The following is a 19,529-nucleotide window of genomic DNA, read 5'->3' on the forward strand; positions in this document are numbered from 1 at the left end:
GCTGCATCCTTCCGCGCAGGCACTGCGCTTAACTGCCCTCTCTCCGCCTGGCTCCCTCTTGCCCCCCCCCGACTCCCCGACACGATCGGGGCAAAAAGGAGCCCAAGCCCTCTTGCCCCGCCGATTCCCCAACTCCCCGACAATATCGGGCCAGGAGGGAGCCCAAGTCCTCCTGGCCACGGCGACCCCCTAACCCCACCCTGCACTACATTACGGGCAGGAGGGATCCCAGGCCCTCCTGCCCTCGACGCAAACCCCCCCCTCCCCCCAATGACCGCCCCCCCCAAGAACCTCCGACCGCCCCCCCAGCCGACCCGCGACCCCCCTGGCCGACCCCCACGACACCCCCAACCCCCTTCCCCGTACCTTTCTGTAGTTGGCCGGACAGACGGGAGCCAAACCCGCCTGTCCGGCAGGCAGCCAATGACGGAATGAGGCCGGATTGGCCCATCCGTCCCAAAGCTCCGCCTACTGGTGGGGCCTAAGGCGCCTGGGCCAATCAGAATAGGCCCGGGAGCCTTAGGTCCCTCCTGGGGGCGGGGCCTGAGGCACATGGGCCCAACCCGACCATGTGCCTCAGGCCCTGCCCCCAGGAGGGACCTAAGGCTCCCGGGCCTATTCTGATTGGCCCAGGCGCCTTAGGCCCCACCAGTAGGCGGAGCTTTGGGACGGATGGGCCAATCCGGCCTCATTCCGTCGATGGCTGCCTGCCGGACAGGCGGGTTTGGCTCCCGTCTGTCCGGCCAACTACAGAAAGGTATGGGGAAGGGGGTTGGGGGTGTCGTGGGGGTCGGCCAGGGGGGTCGCGGGTCGGCTGGGGGGGCGGTCGGAGGTTCTTGGGGGGGGCGGTCGTTGGGGAGAGGGGGGGTTTGCGTCGAGGGCAGGAGGGCCTGGGATCCCTCCTGCCCGTAATGTAGTGCAGGGTGGGGTTAGGGGGTCGCCGTGGCCAGGAGGACTTGGGCTCCCTCCTGGCCCGATATTGTCGGGGAGTTGGGGAATCGGCGGGGCAAGAGGGCTTGGGCTCCCTTTTGCCCCGATCGTGTCGGGGGGGCAAGAGGGCTTGAGCTCCCTTTTGCCCCGATCGTGTCGGGGAGTCGGGGGGGGCAAGAGGGCTTGGGCTCCCTCTTGCCCCGATCGTGTCGGGGAGTCGGGGGGGCAAGAGGGCTTGAGCTCCCTCTTGCCCCGATCGTGTCGGGGGTGCCAGGGACCACACGGAGTCACCCACCGTACCACCCGATTCGGGTAAGCGCAGGTATCGGTGGGTGGCTTATTTGCGGGGGGGGTGCCTTATTTTACATTTTTTTCTAAAAAGGGGGGGCTGTCTTATTTGATGGCCCTGCCTTATCATCGGGGAAACACGGTAGAAAAAAAAAAAAAAATGAACAGTTAAGTCCCAGTTTTTGCCGCTGAGACTCTGCCCTCTCTCACTGTAAAATTAGACTCTACTTAGTCTGTCTTTAAATTTAAAAAATGTGTGTTGTTTTAAAAAACAATTATGTTTTTAGATGTATCTAAATAAAAATAATAACCAAAAATTTATCTTTTTTTATGTCATCTTAGCATATTTTATGCTACAGAACGAATTATTTTTTTTAACATGTATTGTTATGGGAAAACGCGTTTCACATAACGAACTTTTCGCATAACAAACTTGCTCCTGGAACCAATTAAGTTCGTTGTGTGAGGCACCACTGTATTAGTGATAGGAAGAAGTGCAAAAGTGACATTGTGAAACTCAAAGGTGATGGGGAGCTGATAAAGAAAAGGCCGACTTGCTTAACAAATATTTTTGTTCTGTGTTCACGGCTGAAGCGCCAGGAGCAGGACCGTAGAGGACAAACATGAATAGTAATGGAGGAGTAATAGAACCTGATCAAGAGGGTTGTGTTCGTGAGGAGCTAGCTAAAATAAAGGTAGACAAAGCGATGGGGTTGGATGTTGTACATCTGAGGGTGCTGAAGGAACTTAGGTAAGTTCTGGTAGCTCCGCTGACTGACCTTTTCAACAAGTTTCTAGAGTCGGGAGTGGTACTGGAGGACTGGAGAAGGGCGGATATGGTCCCTCTCCACAAAAGTGGAAGTAAGGAAGAAGTAGGGAATTACAGGCTGGTAAATCTGACTTCTGTGGTAAGCAAATTGATGGAACCACTTTTAAAACAGAGAATGGTCAAAGTCTCTGGAATCCTGTGGATTACAGGACCAGAGGCAACATGTATTCACTAGAGGTGCGTGACCAGAGAATTGGATAGAGGATGTGCGCTAGATATGGTGTATTTAGATTTTAGCAAAGCCTTTGACAGTATTCCACACAGACATCTAATAAATAAACCTAGTGCCCTCGGGATGGGTCCTAAAGTGACAGGCTGGGTCAAGAACTAGTTGCGTGGAAGGCGACAGAGGATAGTGATCAATGGAGATCGCTCTGAGGAAAGGTATGTTACCATTGGTGTGCCTCAATGTTCTGTTCTTGGGCCTGTTCTTTTTAACATTTTTATAAATGATATTGCTGAAGGGTTGTCAGGTAAGATTTGCCTCTTTGCAGATGATACCAAAAACTGCAATAGAGTATACATACTGGATGGTGTGAATAACATAAAGAAAGACCTGGCGAAGCTTGAAGAATGGTCTGAAATTTGGCAGCTAAAATTTAATGCTAAGAAATGCAAGGTTATGCATTTGGGCTGCAAAAACCCGAGAGAATGGTACAGTTTAGGGGGTGAAAAACTTATATGCATGACAGAAGAGCGGGACTTGAGTGTTATTGTATGGGATGATCTTAAGGTGGCCAAATAGGTTGAAAAGGTGATGGTGAAAGCTAGAAGGATGCTAGGTTGCATAGGGAGAGGTATGGCCAGTAGGAAAAAGGAGGTATTGATGCCCCTGTATAAGACTCTGGTGAGACCTCATTTAGAATGTTGTATACAATTCTGGAGACCGCACCTTGAAAAAGATATAAACAGGATGGATATAAACAGGTTGGTCCAGAGGAAGGCTACTAAAATGGTCCGTGGTCTTTGTCATAAGGAGTATGGAGACAGACTTAAAGATCTCAATATGTATAAATTTGATCCTTAGTAAAGGTTATATCCTGGGGAAGAAATGCATTCTAAATCATTAATTACAGGACTCCCCATCCACTATCAGGTATTGAAAAAATAAATTTCACCTTTTAATAGTTTGGGAATCTATGTCGACTCATTTCTTTAGAAGCTGGAGTAAGGTCTTTTTGTCTGTTTGGTTCCCTTATCTAGATATTCTATCCCCCACTGTAAAGAGTCAAATTATAAATAGAATGCAGAAACCAGCAATACCTTTGTTGCCTACTGTTAATCATTGAGAGGGTGGGCTAGTGGGGTGGGAAGGAGGGGGTGGAAAGGGTAGTCTGGTTGTGGGGTAACTTCTTGTTGGTTGAGTCTGAGTTGTAAGAAGCAACACCTGGACTTATTCTGCTTTGCCTGTGTTGTATTTCTTGGGGTTTTTGTTCCTATGTTACTATAAAATTTTGTACCAGTGTATCTGTGCTTGACTTGTTCTTTTGAATAAATTTTTTAAAAAAATGTATACAGTACTTCGAAGGAAAGATGAGAGAGGGAAGAAAAGATAGAGGCATTTAAATATCTAAATGGCATAAGGTAAGTCTCTTTCATTTGAAAAGAAGATCCGGAATGAGAGGGCAAAGGATAAAGTTAAAAAGTGATAAGCTCAGGAGTAATCTAAGAAAATACATTTTTACAGGAAGGGTGGTAGATGCATGGAATAGGCTCCTAGTAGAGGTGGTGGAGACAAAGACTGTGTCTGAATTCAAGAAAGCGTAGGACTGGCACGTGGGATTTTTTATGGAGAGAATGAGATCGTGGATGCTGTGGATGGACCATTTGGCCTTTATCTACCACCATGCTTCTATTACAACAAGAGCTGAGTGATCAAATCAAAAAACCCCACATTGTTTCCCTGCCTTAAGATCCTCTGACACTATCACCCAAAGTCTCTGTTCCGGTCTGTGCTTATCAGCCTCTTACCCCCTAGCAAATAGAACATTTGGGTTTCTACACCCTACTCTGCACTTTGTAATAAATTTTAACCACCAAACATTAGACATTCTTCTAATCTGTTTTTGGCTACATTTTTCAATGGTTATTGATATATTATAGAATTCAATTCAAGCTCTTGATTCTAGTTCATAAGGCATATTTCAGTGTAATAGGAATGATATGCTGAACCATAGGGTACTCTTATCTATTCTTGCGAGCATACTGTAGAAAGATGTCAATCACATCTTTTGAATACTGCCTCCTTTTCCCTATCTCTGCTGCCTCCTTCAGTTTCTCTTTCTGCAGGCGAGCATAAAAAGTGTCTTTTGATCTGCTTGGTATATTTCTTTTTTATTTTGCAATAGTTTTGAAGTTTTTCGCTCTGTGTTTTTTTCGGGAAGTTGGAGTTCCCTTTTGTTAAGGGTCTACTCTGCCTGCGTGGAGAGGAGCAGATTTTAAATCTGCGGTTGGCAGGTTTATCCTTTGGAGACCTGTTTCAGCCAGCCTTTTGAAGATTCGTGGAGCTCGGGGTCCGTTCCTTGGTGTTTGCTCACTCCTTTAACTTGGTCAGGGATTGGATCGCAGGCTGTTCAGTGACTAATAATGTTCCTTTGGGGCACTCATGGTGCCAGCTGTGTTTACCCCTTCCTTTTTTGTGAGGTCTGGAGAGGTTGAAGGTTGGTCTGGCTGGCATCCCAAAGATCCCAGCAAAAGTGGCTGAGTGACTGCAAGCAGAGGGGCCTTTCTTAGAACAGCTACACCTGAGAGGAGCTGAAGCAGGTAGCAGCAGCACCATTTCCCAACACATGGTCTGTGACAGCCTGTGGGAAAAATTGAGGTGGGGTGTCTTTAAAAATTGTTTTTGTTTGTTTCTGCAGCTAGGGCCTTGTCCCCCTCCCCTAAAATCATATTTTTTAATTTTTTGGTGAGCCCTGAGGTAATTTTAAGCTGTTTTTTAGCACCAAAATTCACCAGCGGCTGCCATCTTAGATGTTCAGCATACCATTCCTATTGCATTGGAAAAGTTAAGTTAAAAAAAATTGATATACTGCCTAGCCATTGGGGATTGAGGCGGTTTATGATAACATAACATGAAAGGAAATGGAATACCATAAATTATACAGGACAAGACCTGTCCATTCATTTTGAGAAACACACATGTACATACACCCCATTCCTCCACAAAAAAATCCAAAATGTGTAAACTCTTAAGTACACTAGTAAATTTTCCTATCCTCCTCACTCTGCAAACTGAATGCTAAATTTGAAAAACGAATCTTGAGGAATATTTTACATTTCTTGAATACCATTTCTGCTCAAAGAACCTTAGATAAGGCAGTCCACAGTGAAAGGGCAATCCAGGCAAATGCACTAGAATATGTGGACTCCTATTTAGCACTATTAACTGCTGGATGAGTCATCCTAAAATCATGTATAGATCTCAGGGCTCTCTGCTTCCAATCAGTTAGCCACTTCTCTGGGATCTTCAAGCTGTTTTTGAGGCACAAAATCCTTTCCCTCCATTCAAATGCTGTTTAAAGCTGCTGACAGTCTGGCACTGCATGTTGTGAGTAAACCTCCATGATTTCCTATGGGAACTTCGGGGGTGGTTTGTTAAACGATTATAAAATTGTTTTTCACATTTTCTGAGGGTAGGATTCAGATTCCCCACCTCCCCAAACCCCAAATTACTATTTTGTATTTTATGTTTGTTTTTGCCATTTGTAGTGCAAATTCGTGACAATGGCCATCTTGGATTTTAAAATCTATCTTTTTTTCTAACTTTTATTTCTGCCTCAAAAAATCCTCAATTTGACTCAAAATTGTTTGGGATGGACTCCCCAGCCTCTAATCTGTAGAATGTGGACATTGCGCCAAATCAGCGATTGTGTCAGATTAGCAATTGTGTACCGCGGTAGATTCGGACTTTGCCTCCTCCGAGTAGTCTTGGGCTGGGGATCTGGTCTGGGTCCGTGCCTTCCAAAGAAAATCGCGCCCTGAGGACATTCTGGAGTCTGGTGCAAAACGCCTGCGTTTTGAGTCTGGGGACTCTTTTGGCACGACGCATGTACCTTAACAGAGCTCTGCCATGGTTGCGGCGTGGACCTTTTCACCGGATTTTATTTGGCTCCTCTGAAAGGCATATCCTTAGACCCCGCTCATTTGACGCTGCCGGCGGGTGCATCAGGGCTTTTTTGGTCTGTTACATCTGTAGCGAAGCTTCCTGTATATGAGCCCTCTCGTCTGGAGCAGAGGATGTGATTTATCAATAGGTGGGTCATAGGCCATATTAAAATCTCCCTCCATTAAAATGGGTATAATATTGTACAGAGAAAGCAGAACGTTCATAACAGAGCGAAAAAAATTTTCAGCTAATGTGTTAGGAGCATAAACATTATGTAACTTTGGCTATGACACATCTTCCTGCATGGTCTATCCATGAATGTCTATTATTCCAGCCTTCTGGTGCCTCAAAAATATCCCCTACCTACCTTTCTTAAAGTTTTTGTGTTCTGAATGAAACAAATGGGTTTTTTGAAGAAAAGCTATGTCTGCCTTATGGCGATATAAAGTTTGTAGTATCTTTTGCCTCTCGATTGGGGATGTCACACCATTAACATTCCAAGAAATCAATTTAATCAACATCCCAACCAAGAGTACAAAATTAGACAGTAGAAGACCAAAACTTTTGTGTAATTGGGAGGGGGAACTATCCCAAACAGCAGCACCCATCCTCAGGAGAAATAAAATGTGGTTTATTTCCCATGCCACCTTCCACCACCAGAATATCAGTGAACTCATAAAGACAAAAAGAAAAGTGCAAACAAAAAAAAAATAAAAAGAGAAGTAATCAAATGTAACCACAAGCAATTTTCCAATTAACTTCCGACCTCCTCACTTTTTCATTTCTAATATCCTCCCATCATGTTAGCTCGCTCTTTGGGTACTCTGTCATTTTACTTAAGTTAGCATGTTTGAAATTCATGGCTTTGAGTTTGGGGGAGGACACTCCCCTTTAGCTCCCATATCGAACCATACGAGATAATCATTTCTGCTCAGGGGAGCACCTACATTAGACATACAGTATTTTCCCTATTTATGAGCATGAGATCCAGAGTCACTTCTTCTCTGGTGGGTTGTCACTATTTGCCTAAGAAGACCACTTTGGAAAGGCATCCACTATCTCTCTACTTCCTGATTCTGGAGAAGGAAAACTTCAGTTTGCATCCAACAAGTTGAAATCTCCCATCAACAACACCTCACCTTTCATTCCCAGCTTTTGGATATATATAACTAGATGTTTGTCCAGATTTTTCATTTGTATCAGAAATAAAAAGAGTCAAGTTCTTTGCTATATCTGACAAGTTCTGGACGGGTTTGGTAGCGATTCTAAGGAAGGAACGTAAAAACATAAGAATAACCTTACTGGATCAGATCAATGGTCCATCAAGCCCAGTAGCCCATTCTCACAGTGACCAATCCATGTCACTAGTAGCTTGCCATATCGGTAGCAATATTCCATGTTACCGATACAGGGCAAGCAGTAGCTTTCCCCTTGTCTTTCTCAATAACAGACTATGTACTTTTTCTCCAGGAACTTGTCCAAACCTTCCTTAAAACCAGCTACGCTATCCGCTATTACCACATCCTTTGGCAACGCATTCCAGAGTTTAACTATTTTCTGAGTTAAAAAAATTTCCTCCAATTGGTTTTAAAAGTATTTCCTTGTAACTTCATCGAGTGTTCCCTAGTCTTTGTAATTTTTTTTTTTTTTTGACTTGAAAATCTTTATTAAAAGTTTTGTATTATACAAGCAAAATAAGGATATCCAGGCTCAAGCACTCCATAGTATTGAACAAAAGACAACAGGCTCTGAATTCACAATACAGCAAGAAGAAAACATCATTGCCAACCAGATATCCCCTGCAATGAATCACAAATCCCCCCACCCCTCCCAAATAAACTGAAATATACAGAGTGGACACCTCCCTGTTGTTCCTTCAGGAAGTTATCCCTACAACAACAATCCCCCCAAACCCCCCAGCCCCAGTAAACTTAAACCAAAGTATCAATCTTGTCCATAATAACAGTCCAAGTTCGGATAGATGAAAGGTAGTGCCCATGACGTTTAGCAATTGAAAGTTCCATGGTACACAATTGATGAAACTGCAAATACCATTCTAACATAACAGGTGCCTCAGATCTTTTCCAGGATTTAGCAATTAAACATTTAGCTGCAGCCAATCCCCACCTGCGGAGCTTAGTTTGCCAAGTGTGTTCACCCACATTATGTAAGCCTAGTAAACATTCCACTGGCACCAACGGGATCACAACTTGCACCAATTGGGATAAACAGCCAACAACATGTTTCCAGAAGATTTGTAAAGGAAGACAGTCCCACCAAATATGCAAAAAGGTGCCAACTGCCCCCCCACACCTCCAACACATTGCAGAGGAACTCGGAAACATTTTATGTAACCTAGCTGGGGTATAATACCACCTGGTAAACACCTTGTAGGCATTCTCCTGTATAAGAACACAAGAGGATGCCTTACCCACCTCAAGACATAGTTGAGTCCATTCCCTCTCTGAGAAAGAACGCCCCAGGTCCCGTTCCCAAAGCCCTTTGTATTTAGGGTGAAAGACAACTGAGCCCCGAAAGTATTGATAGAGAACTGAAATGGGTTTGGGCAGGTTACGAAGTGTAAGCCACAGATGTTCCAAGGGAGCCCTTGTCTTAATCGAATCCCCAGACCAGCCCTGTGTTTGAATAAAATGTCGGGTTTGGGAGTAAGCTAAAAAATCCCCCTTAGGTAAAGCTGCACTCTTCTGAAAAGCCTCAAAGGACACCAGGATCCCCCTATGAAGGACATCCGAGAACGTCCGGAGTCCCTGACGCTCCCAGCGCTGAAAAACCGAACTCTCCCCACCCGCCGGAAAAGATGGTTCGTCCCCCAACGCCCCCAGCAGCGAAGGCACCAGCCCTGCTCCCCATTTCTTCCGCGTCTCCCACCATATCCGCAAAAGGTGTGTCAAAATAGGGTTTCTCAAAGTTCTAAAAACCACCCGTGCAGGTAAAGAGGACCAAATCAGGGTTCGTAAAACCCGGGTACCCATTAATTGCTGTTCCAATTGTACTACACTCTTTTGTTCCGCTATATCCCAATCCAACAAAATTCGTAATTGTGCAGCCCTATAATACCAGAACAAATTGGGAAGTGCTCGTCCCCCAGACTCACGGGGCAGCCACAGACACTGACGAGAGATCCGAGGCGGTTTCCCCTTCCAGATAAACCGGAAGAACAGAGCATGAAGTTCTTTCAACACCACAGTCGGGAGCGGTATAGGCAGTGTTTGAAAAAGAAATAATAAGCGAGGCAAAATATTCATTTTAATAACCGCTATCCGTCCCCACCAAGACAACCACAGCCCAGACCACCTCTGCAAGTCCACTTTGATTTGTCTAATAATGGGGGTATAATTCAAAGTGTACAGCTGAGACAAATCCCGAGAGATATAGATCCCCAAATATTTCAGCGCCCCAGAAGCCCAACGAAACGGGAATCTCCCCGACAGTCCCCTCTCTTCATCTGCAGTCAAGGTGATCCCCAACAATTCCGACTTATCCAGATTAACCGTAAAGCCAGACACCAAACCAAATTCAGCAAAAATGTCTAACAAGATAGGTAGGGAAAGTTCAGGGTCCCGCACATATAACAAAACATCGTCAGCAAATAACGCGAGCCGATGTTCCTGAGCCCCGATCCATAAACCCCTCATGTCCGGATGTTCTCGTATGTGGATAGCTAAGGGTTCAATAGACAGTGCAAACAAAAGCGGAGAGAGAGGGCACCCCTGACGTGTACCCCGTTCGATTGAGAAAAAGTCTGTGTAGTCCCCATTCACCCTAATAGTCGCCCTCGGTGACCGGTAGAATGCCTGCACCCAAGCCAGAAAGAAATCCCCACACCCCGTCCGCTCTATGACTTGCCATAAAAAGTCCCAACCCACCTGATCAAAAGCTTTCTCCGCATCAACTGCTAAGAGAGCTACTTTGTCCAAATTGTGCTGCGCCTCCCAAAGAAGATGCAACGTTCTTCGGATATTGTCTCCAACCTGACGTCTTTGAATAAACCCCGATTGATCCATATGAATCAGGCTAGGCAAGCACTTCCCCAGCCTGAGGGCCAAAACTTTAGCCAGAATTTTAGCATCGGTGTTCAATAATGAAATGGGCCGGTACGCCCCACAACTAGCAGAATCTCTCCCCGGTTTAAGCAATATTGAGATACCCGCGTCTCCCATCGATGGCGGTAGTGAATTCCCCTCCCTCACCCCATTAATAACCCGTACCAATAAAGGAGCTAGCTGGACCCGATACTGTTTGTAAAAACTATTAGTGTACCCATCTAAACCCGGGGACTTTCCCAATTTCAGCCTGGTGATAACCCCCAATACCTCCCCCAAGGAAACAGGACTATTAAGATATCCCATATCCGAGTCTCCCAGGTGTGGCAACGTCACTTTATCTAAATATGCCTTGATAGAGTCCAATTGTACCCCTTCCACTTTCCCATATAATTTGGTGTAGTAAGAAAGAAAAACCTTCTTAATGTTCCCATCCGTACACTGCATTTTCCCCTCTATATCCCTAATTCGGGTAATAGCTGTTCTAGCTTGTTTCAATTTAATGTATCTAGCAAGTCGCGAGCCCGCTTTATTGCTGTATTCATATATCGTTTGGCGTAATCTTAGTCTATAAAAATCAATCTCTTCCATCTGTAGAAGAGAAAGTTCATGTCGCGCTCTCAGAAGCTGTGCAAACACTTCTGGATCAGGAGAGCACTGGTGTTGCTTCCCCAAAGATATCAAGGTCTCCCGAAGGGATATAGTTCTCCGCTCCCGCTGTCGCTTAAGGCGCGCTCCCCATTTAATAAAGACCCCACGAATCACAGCCTTAAGGGCATCCCACAATATGGAGTCACCCACCTCCCCATTATCATTGTCATGTAGATAATTGGCGATAGCCTCTCCCACCTCCCTGTCCACCTCTGTATGCTTTAACAGTGATTCATTTAGCCTCCAAAAGGTCCGATGATGCCCCACATCCCAATAGCCTTCACAAGCTATCCAGACAGGCGCATGATCAGAGATATGTATAGCTTCAATGTCAGCAGTTCTGATTCCCCCCCATTGATTACGATGAGTCCAGATACTGTCAATCCTAGCATAAGAACCATGAACAGATGAATAATGGGTATACGACCTCTGGGAGGGGTGATGCAAGCGCCAACTGTCGATCAAGCCCAAGGAGGACATCAGGGCAAGAAAAGCCTTGCGGGAAGCTCGGGACGAAGATCGAAGTCCTCCCCGGGAGTGATCCAGCAGCACATCTGGAGTGACATTGAAATCCCCCCCCAAATATACAGACCCCCTAACAAAATTGACTAAATCATCTGCAAGAGAACCATAGAAGGCCGCCTGACCTCCGTTAGGACCATAAATGTTAATTACAGTGATAGTACGGCCCTGTATTGCACCCTGCAGAGCCAGACACCTTCCCCCAGAATCTCTAAACACCTCCTGAACAGTAAAACCCAAGCCCTTTCGGATAAGAATTGCCAGTCCTCCCACCTTCTTAGCAGACTGGCCACTCTGATGCGTCCATACTTGCTCAAAGTGAGAGGACCGCAAGACCCCCACATGTCTGGGCCTCAAGTGGGTTTCCTGTAACATACATATATCCCACTTTAATCTATTCAATTCACGATATACTATACTACGCTTACCCGGACTGTTTAAACCGTTTACATTCCATGATCCAATAGTAAGAAGTTTACTTGTACTCCCTCCCATCCCCCCCCCCCCCCCCCCATACCCGAAGCCGACCCCCTCAGTGAAGGTCTAGCCAACCCTTAGAAAGTGAAAAGTACCCCAGGCGACTAGCCCAAGCCGCTTCCCATGTCAACAACACAAAACCAGAAAATTGCCGCATAACCAGCCGCAAGTAAAGCTAAAGAGAGAGAGAAACATTAGAAAGTGCAGAGTCTCTTTCCAAGATCCAGACCGGAGATGGCACACCACTCAGCACCTCTCCCAGTCTATGCCACTCAAAGTGGCCTCGTTAAAGAATAGTCAAGATGGTAAGTCCTCTTCATCATCAGGTCCCCTGTTTAGCTGCTCGCTTGCCAGAACGCAGAACTGTAGACCAAGCACCAGGGATTCCCGAAGTACTAGCAGTAGCCGGCGTTGATACCGTCTCCGGGATATTCACACAACCCAGCTCTTTCATAGCTATCCAGGCTTCCGTGACCGTAGCCACCTTTCGAGACCTCCCGTTGACAGTAAGCCAGACCCCAAAGGGGAACAGCCACCTGTATTTGTGGCCACCATCTCTCAGCACTTGCGTAACCTCTTTGAACGCCCTGCGCTTCTGTAGTGTAGACCATGCTAGGTCCTGGTAGACACCCACTTCCAACTCTTTCCAACGAAACCGCGGGTGGCGCCGTGCCATCTGCAAAATCTTCTCTTTGAGGGAAAAATCCGCAAAGCAAGCGATGATATCTTTATAGCCAGGACCTCTCACAGGACCCAAGCTCCGATGTGCTCTCTGCAGTTTAATCTCCTCAGGTATCTCAGCTCCATCCACACTTAGAAGGCTCTGGCAAAACTCTCGCACCACAGTCTTGCAATCACGATATGCCTCCCCCTCCGGGATTCCCTTAAATCGCAGGTTACACCGGCGTGACCTATTCTCCAGATCCTCCACCTGCGCCTGTAGTTCCTGCAGCTCCGATGTTAAATGGTCTGTGGATTCCTTGACCCCAGTAACTGTGGCAGACAAAGCCTCCACGTGCTCTTCAGAGGCTATCACTCTGGCTCCCAACTCCCCCACATCCGCACGGAGCTCCGCCAGGGCAGCCTTCACATCCACTCTCACTCCTACCATTTCATCCTTCAGGTCCTGGAACCACGTTTGAAAAGACTTGTGCACCGTCTCACTGAGCTCCCCCGAGATCGCCAGAGTCCCAGCCTCAATCAGCTCTGCCGGCGCCGACGGCCCCGCGGCCATTTTAAGCGCGTCTCCTGCACTCCCCTGTGTCTCACTCGCTGTTTTCTCTCCTCCATCGCCGAAGTATTTAAATTTATCAAGTTTCTTCCGCGTCGCCATGGCTTCACTCGCGAACCGCGATCTTAATAGTCAGCGCGTTTTAGCGCTAGAAGCTGAAAAAGCACTTTTCCTCACCGGCCCCTACGGAGCTCCCGATTCAGGCAGCCATGCGCTGGGATGACGTCACTTCCCCCGTCTTTGTAATTTTTGACAGAGTGAAAAATCGATCCACTTGTACCCGTTCTACTCCACTCAGGATTTTGTAGACTTCAATTATATCTCGCCTCAGCCGTCTCTTTTTCAAGCTGAAGAGCCCTAACCGTTTTAGTCTTTCCTCATACGAGAGAAGTTCCATCCCCTTTACCATCTTGGTCGCTCTTCTTTGAACCTTTTCTAGTGCCACTATATCTTTCTTGAGATAAGGAGACCAGAATTGAACGCAATACTCCAGATGAGGTCGCAACATGGAGCGATACAGGGGCATTATAATATTCTTAGTCTTGTTAACATCCCTTTTTTAATAATTCTTAGCATCCTGTTTGCTTTTTTTGGCCGCCGCCGCACATTGGGCGGAAGGTTTCATCGTATTATCTATGATGATTCCCAGATCCTTTTCTTGAGTGCTACTCCCTAAGGTGGACCCTAACATCCAGTAGCTGTGATTCAGGTTATTTTTCCCAATGTGCATCACTTTGCATTTGTCCACATTAGTTTCAAGTTTATTAGGTCTTTTTATACCGCCTATCAAGGTTATCTAAGCGGTTTTACAATCAGGTACTCAAGCATTTTCCCTCTCTGTCCCGGTGGGCTCACAATCTATCTAACGTACCTGGGGCTATGGAGGACTGAGTGACTTGCCCAGGGTCACATTAAATTTCATCTGCCATTTGGACGCCCAGGCTTCCAATTTCCTAAGGTCCACCTGCAATTTTTTACAATCAGCAAGCGTTTTAACAACTTTGAACAGTTTAGTGTCATCTGCAAATTTAATCATCTCACTCGTCGTTCCAATTTCCAGATCATTTATAAATAAATTAAATAGCAATGGTCCTAGTACAGACCCCTTCAGCACTCCACTGTTTACTCTCTTCCATTGAGAAAAATGACCCTACCCTCTGTTTTCTATTTGATAACCAATTCCTAATACACAACTGAATTTTGCCACCTATCCCATGACACTTTAATTTTCTCAGGAGCCTCTCGTGAGGAACTTTATCTAGAAACACTATGGGCTCCTTTTATCAAGGTGCGCTACGGGGGTTAGTGCGTCGGACATTTCATCACGCGCTAACCCCCGTGGCAGCCTAAAATCCTAACGCCTCGTCAATGGAAGCGTTAGGTACTAGCACGGCAGGTGGTTTAACGCGCGGTATTCCGCGTGTTAAACCGCTACCGCGCCTTTGTAAAAAGACCCCTATATCAACCGGCTCACTTTTATCCACATGTTTATTCACACCTTCAACGAAGTCAAGCAAATTTGTGAGGCAAGATCTCCCTCAGCTGAACCCATGCTGACTCCGTCTCATTAAATCATGTTTGTCTACATGTTCCACAATTTTATTTTTTATAATTGTTTCCTTTAATACCACAGAACCAGTCCAGAGGCATACACCCTAGCATATCTCTGGATTTCTAGTTATTCTGCTATATTTTTATTTCCTTCCAGTAAAATGTTCCCTGGTTTTCTGTGAGCTTCAATTTTGGATCTGCAAATTAATCTTCTGCTATATATATATATAATTCTATCACTAGGAACAACACATTGCTTTGTTGTTTGAAATACTGAACATCTGTGCCTGCACAGTGCTCCTAAATGCTGAACCACACAAAACTATTTGGTTTCTCTATCCGCTGGTCCACAGACGCAACCCACAGGTTCTGGATTGGTCTAAAGAAAAGAAAATTAGCAGGTAAGAATTTTTTTCCTTGCTGTACATATTTTGCAAGGAAAGTGGGCTTCTTAAAATTTACTTCATAATTTGCTTGGCTGGTTTCAATATCCTGTTCCCAGCTGTCTTGTCCCAAAAGGGCTTAACAGATTATGATGCTAGTTAGGGAACACAGCTTACCTGTTAGACAGCCTAGATAATATTGGCCAGCTAGACTAACTGGCCTCCTTAGGAGAATTGCCACAGGTGTTTAAAAATGTTAACATAACATTTTGAAATATAATTGTGATGTTAGAAATAGCCTCTGTTTTTTTTAGAAATGCATTTTAATATGTTGTTGTTTAAAGTGGATCTGTGATTGCCGAATCAGTTTCTGATGTTACAGCATTCCTTAATGTATATTTGTGACCTCGCCCCATAAGGAGCTGCATGGCTGCCCCTGTCTTCACATAAAAAGGATTGATTTTTTTTTTTTCCCCAAGCAGACGTTGTTTGCAAACCACAAGCTCCTGTGGAAAACCATTACAGTGTTTGTTTCCAGTAATAAACGCCCATTTTTATTAGGCAAACTGCTATTGCTTGGAACTAGATGTTGGAATGTGCAGCACAATTGCTTTACAGCGCTAATGGAAAAGTGTTTCATTTAGACATGATGCAATCTTCTAATTCTTGGGATTCATCACCATTAATGGAAAAGAATTGAAGATCTAATATTCAGAGGATAAAATTAAGAAACCAAAGTTGGGTGTGTGTAATTTACTGTGATGCTTCAAATGATGTGAGTGGTACCATTGTAGATTTCCAGTTTCAGCAGAGCCATTCAGGATTAAATTTCTTGTTTTGCATGAAGTTATTTAGGTGAGCTGAAATAATCTTAAGTAGTAAAGGTTCTCCTACTGGCAAAATGACCTTTTCCAAATCTTTATATAGTGGTTTTTTTATTTCTTTTTTGAATCCAGATGGATAGTTCCCAACTGATCCACTGTCGCGAGCTTATGGCACATCACCTTTCCCCTCTTCAGGCTTTGCTGCCTCCCAATGCTGTATACCTCTACAGTCCCCTCAAGCACTCCTTGGTAACCTGTAACAGAGGCATGTTCAAATTCCAGCCCACCTCTGTCACGGGCCCAAGTTTCCCTTTCAAGGGCAAGCGCAGACCAGAAATGCCAAGCAGAGATACTGCAGAAGTCCTTTACCAGTGTCTGGCAGCTCCTATGGGGTATAAGCATACCTCCACTAAACGCAAAGTGGAAGAAATGGAAGTAGATGACTTTTACGACGGGATCAAGCGCCTCTACAACGAGGACAGTGCTCCAGAGGTTGGAGGGATGGAAATTGTGGCTTCTGTGTGTGGCACTGACCTCACCAGGCAAGAAGGCAGTGTTTCTCCCTGCCCACCCTTGCAGGCTGTTTCTGTCATGTAGCAACATATCTACCAGGTCGGACAGAAGAAAGTTGCTGTTTTTTTAAGACCAGGCCAGAAAGGTCGATGGAGCATATTCTACCAGGTTGCACAAAGGGAGCCAAAAATCTTATCAAAGTTTTCATGTGCTGCTAATTATAGTTCAGCTATTATTTAAGCACTCGGATACAAACAAAAAAAAAAGAATGCATAAAAAATCCATAAAAGACCCAAAAATGAAACAAAAAAAGTAGCAAAAATGGTTTAACCTTCTAGTGTTGTCAGTTCTACTGTTTTCTGCTAAAGTGTAGTGTAATCTTGTCTAAAAAGTTCACATTTGTGCAGTTGTTCAAGTTTTGTTAGCCTAATGCCCCTTTAGATGCCTCCTCTTTTCTTCTGATGACCTTTTTTTCCCTCGCTCACTCACATGTGCACTCTTTCCCTCTCTTTTATTCCTCCCTTTGCTCCAAGTCTTCTACAGGGTGTGCACTGGCTGACCTTTCAGATTTCAAAACGAAGCAGACAAACTTCATTAACGCTTTAGTGTGCAAAGTTATTGAAATGTAATGTGAAAGAGGGTAGAAAGAAGTGTTTGTAAAATGCCCAATGTTGGCCCACCATGTTAGGTTAGGTTAGGTTGTATTTTAAGACCACCTTTGTTAAATGAATTCAGCCCAAAGGGATTTACAATAATGGCATGGACATGCTAGAGAAGCAGTCGGATGAATGACTGTTAACAATGCTTTATATGTTTTTAAGTATGTGTATTAATTTTCTTTTGAGATCTGAAAGGTACAAGCAATGAAAAGGTTGATCTTATGCAATTCGTGCTAGTTAAATTTGATTTCATGAATGCTTTTTAGCATAAATTTTCAAGCCTCATGGTAATGAATGTTAAGAAATTTGTGTATCATTTGAAATATTAGCATTTCCAGTTTGTAAAAATTGATATATACTGAATTAATTCACATAAGATCAAGGCTGCTTGTTTAAAAAATGGGACAGTTCTATCCTTTTTGAATTTGTAAAAACTATCAGCAATTGTACCCAAGATTTTGTGATGTAATTCTAACATGAAGCAAACTTTAAAAGCTTGTATTTTCATGTATACCTCTGTTTTCTCTCATGATGATTTGTCCAAGATCTTGAGCTCCCTCCACAGTCTGAGGAAGGTGCTGCATCCAGGACCACTGTACCTATGGAAGCCTTCTGGTAGCAATAAAAAAGTTATCCTTTCAGTGTTGTTGTGATGCATAATTTCTTTCTGTGGAACTGATGACATTTTATAGGCACAAATTATTCCTATGAAAATGGTGGTTCACACTGTTTCCTTGCTTTCCTGTACAGTTGTAGTTATTAGTCCAGGAGAACTTTTTTAAAATTATACAATATATTAGATTCTGCAGATTCTGCATTCTGCAGATTTATTTGCTAATACCACAATAGAATCACTACTTTTTGAATATAATACTTAAGTTGCAAAATAGAAAAGACATTAATATTCAAAATGAAAATTAAAAAAAATGTTTTTAGAGAATCTCCCTATAAGTTCTGGGCTGCTTCCCCTCTCTTCCCCCTATTTCTATCTCCCCTTTAGTTTGATCTCCACAAGCACTCTCCTACAGTTTCCCTTTTTCTCCCACCATTCCTCTCCCCAGTCCCTTTCCAGCAAGACTTCCAGTGTCTTTCTGCATACTCCCTGCACCCAACAAGATCTCGGAGTTGCTTAGCTCTGGCCAGGCCACTTCTGTCATCCTTACACTCCCACCTCATCCCATGAAACTTTTTCCAATTAACTGTTTTTGGAACTTGATTGCTGGGAGGTGAACAGCTGCACTTTTGTGCTAAGCAGCCACCCATAGGAGAGGCTTAAGGTATCCAGGCCATTCAGGGCCTTAGGCCCCTCCCCTGTACATCCCAGGATACACCAGGAAAGAAAAGACCCATCATTTTGACGAGGCGGGCCTGCTGGTGAGAGTGAGTGGGTATCCCTCTTGCTGCTTCTACAACAAGGTACAGGGAGGGGCTTGGGGGTGTGCTTGAGCTGGAGGGGGTTCTGAGCTGATCTCCCCTCTAGCCCACTAGGGCTGTCTTTTGGGGTCTTGGTGGGGTGATGGGAGGGGATGATCTTTGTGTAGGGTGGGAGGTGTTGGGGAGCGTGGGGGAGTGTTGGGGGGAGGGAGTGTCAGGGAGGGGGGTCCAGGTGGCCAAGATGCACAATCGGATTGCTGAGGCAGGAGAGAGTAGGCATTGCTCTATCTCTGGGTGTGTTGTCTGGGGGTGCACAGATGGTATCGGGGACCCGTAGTTGTCATGAGGGGGGGGGACAGTGATTCGACTCCCATTTTTATTTTTTAATGGGACAAATATTGGGTGTGTGTAATACAGTCACATCTGTGCTATTAAAAAAAATAAAAAAAAATAGGCAGACCTGTTGTTTTTAGGGGGCCGGTTGAAGTGATCACTATTTTTTATGCATGGTGAAGCAATGTTAGAACATCGATCAGTTGGCTAGTTTGTATAACATTTTAATATTAATGACCTATTTGCATGGCTGGATCAGAAAATGAACAATCGCACAGAAAAACATGCAGTGAGTGATTTTGTGCATTGGGTCAGCAAATACGATCAGTCGCTGAACTAGTCAAACTGGTTTAGCGACGATTGTTAGACGGAGACTTTAGTGCATCCTAGCCCTGATTCAGCATACTCCACACTAAAGTTAGGGGGCAGATCCACTGCAGGCCTTCAGAATGGAATATGCTGATTTGGTCTCTCAGTGATCAGAACTCGTGAACAGCCTTCACTAGTAAAAGGTCCAGGGGATAGGCTGTGCACACAGGAATAGTTCCTAATACTGACATACTTGTTTCCTCCAGCAGTACAATTTGATGTCTCCTTGGTTTTTTAAATGTTCCCATGTATGTTGTAGCTTTTACCAGGCAAAGAATCCATATCAACAATCATCTGCTTCTCTGGAGCAAGTGGATCATAGCTGTTCTCCACTGGCCCACTGGGGGGGGGGGGGTTTCCACATCTAACTATCTCATCAATATAACTTTTTTGCTTAACAATAAAGTATGTGGGGGTTTTTTC

General features: G+C 44.8%; 1 protein-coding gene across 2 annotated transcripts in view; it reads left to right on the forward strand.

Moving 5' to 3' along the window:
• Window positions 1–17,671, forward strand: part of CCNI (cyclin I) — a 53,183-nt gene extending 35,512 nt beyond the window's left edge. The window contains exons 7-8 of one of the 2 annotated variants that reach the window (XM_033914360.1): window positions 14,895–15,052; window positions 15,991–16,276. In XM_033914360.1, the coding sequence (XP_033770251.1) occupies window positions 14,895–15,052; window positions 15,991–16,009 (177 nt within the window). In that variant the 3' untranslated portion in view covers window positions 16,010–16,276. Of the gene's footprint in view, window positions 1–14,894; window positions 15,053–15,990 lie in introns of both variants that reach the window. The other variant, XM_033914352.1, reaches the window with a different exon arrangement.
• The last annotated feature ends 1,858 nt before the right edge of the window (window positions 17,672–19,529 follow it).

The sequence above is a fragment of the Geotrypetes seraphini genome, chromosome 1, assembly GCF_902459505.1.
Source record: "Geotrypetes seraphini chromosome 1, aGeoSer1.1, whole genome shotgun sequence".
Lineage (NCBI taxonomy): Eukaryota > Metazoa > Chordata > Amphibia > Gymnophiona > Dermophiidae > Geotrypetes > Geotrypetes seraphini.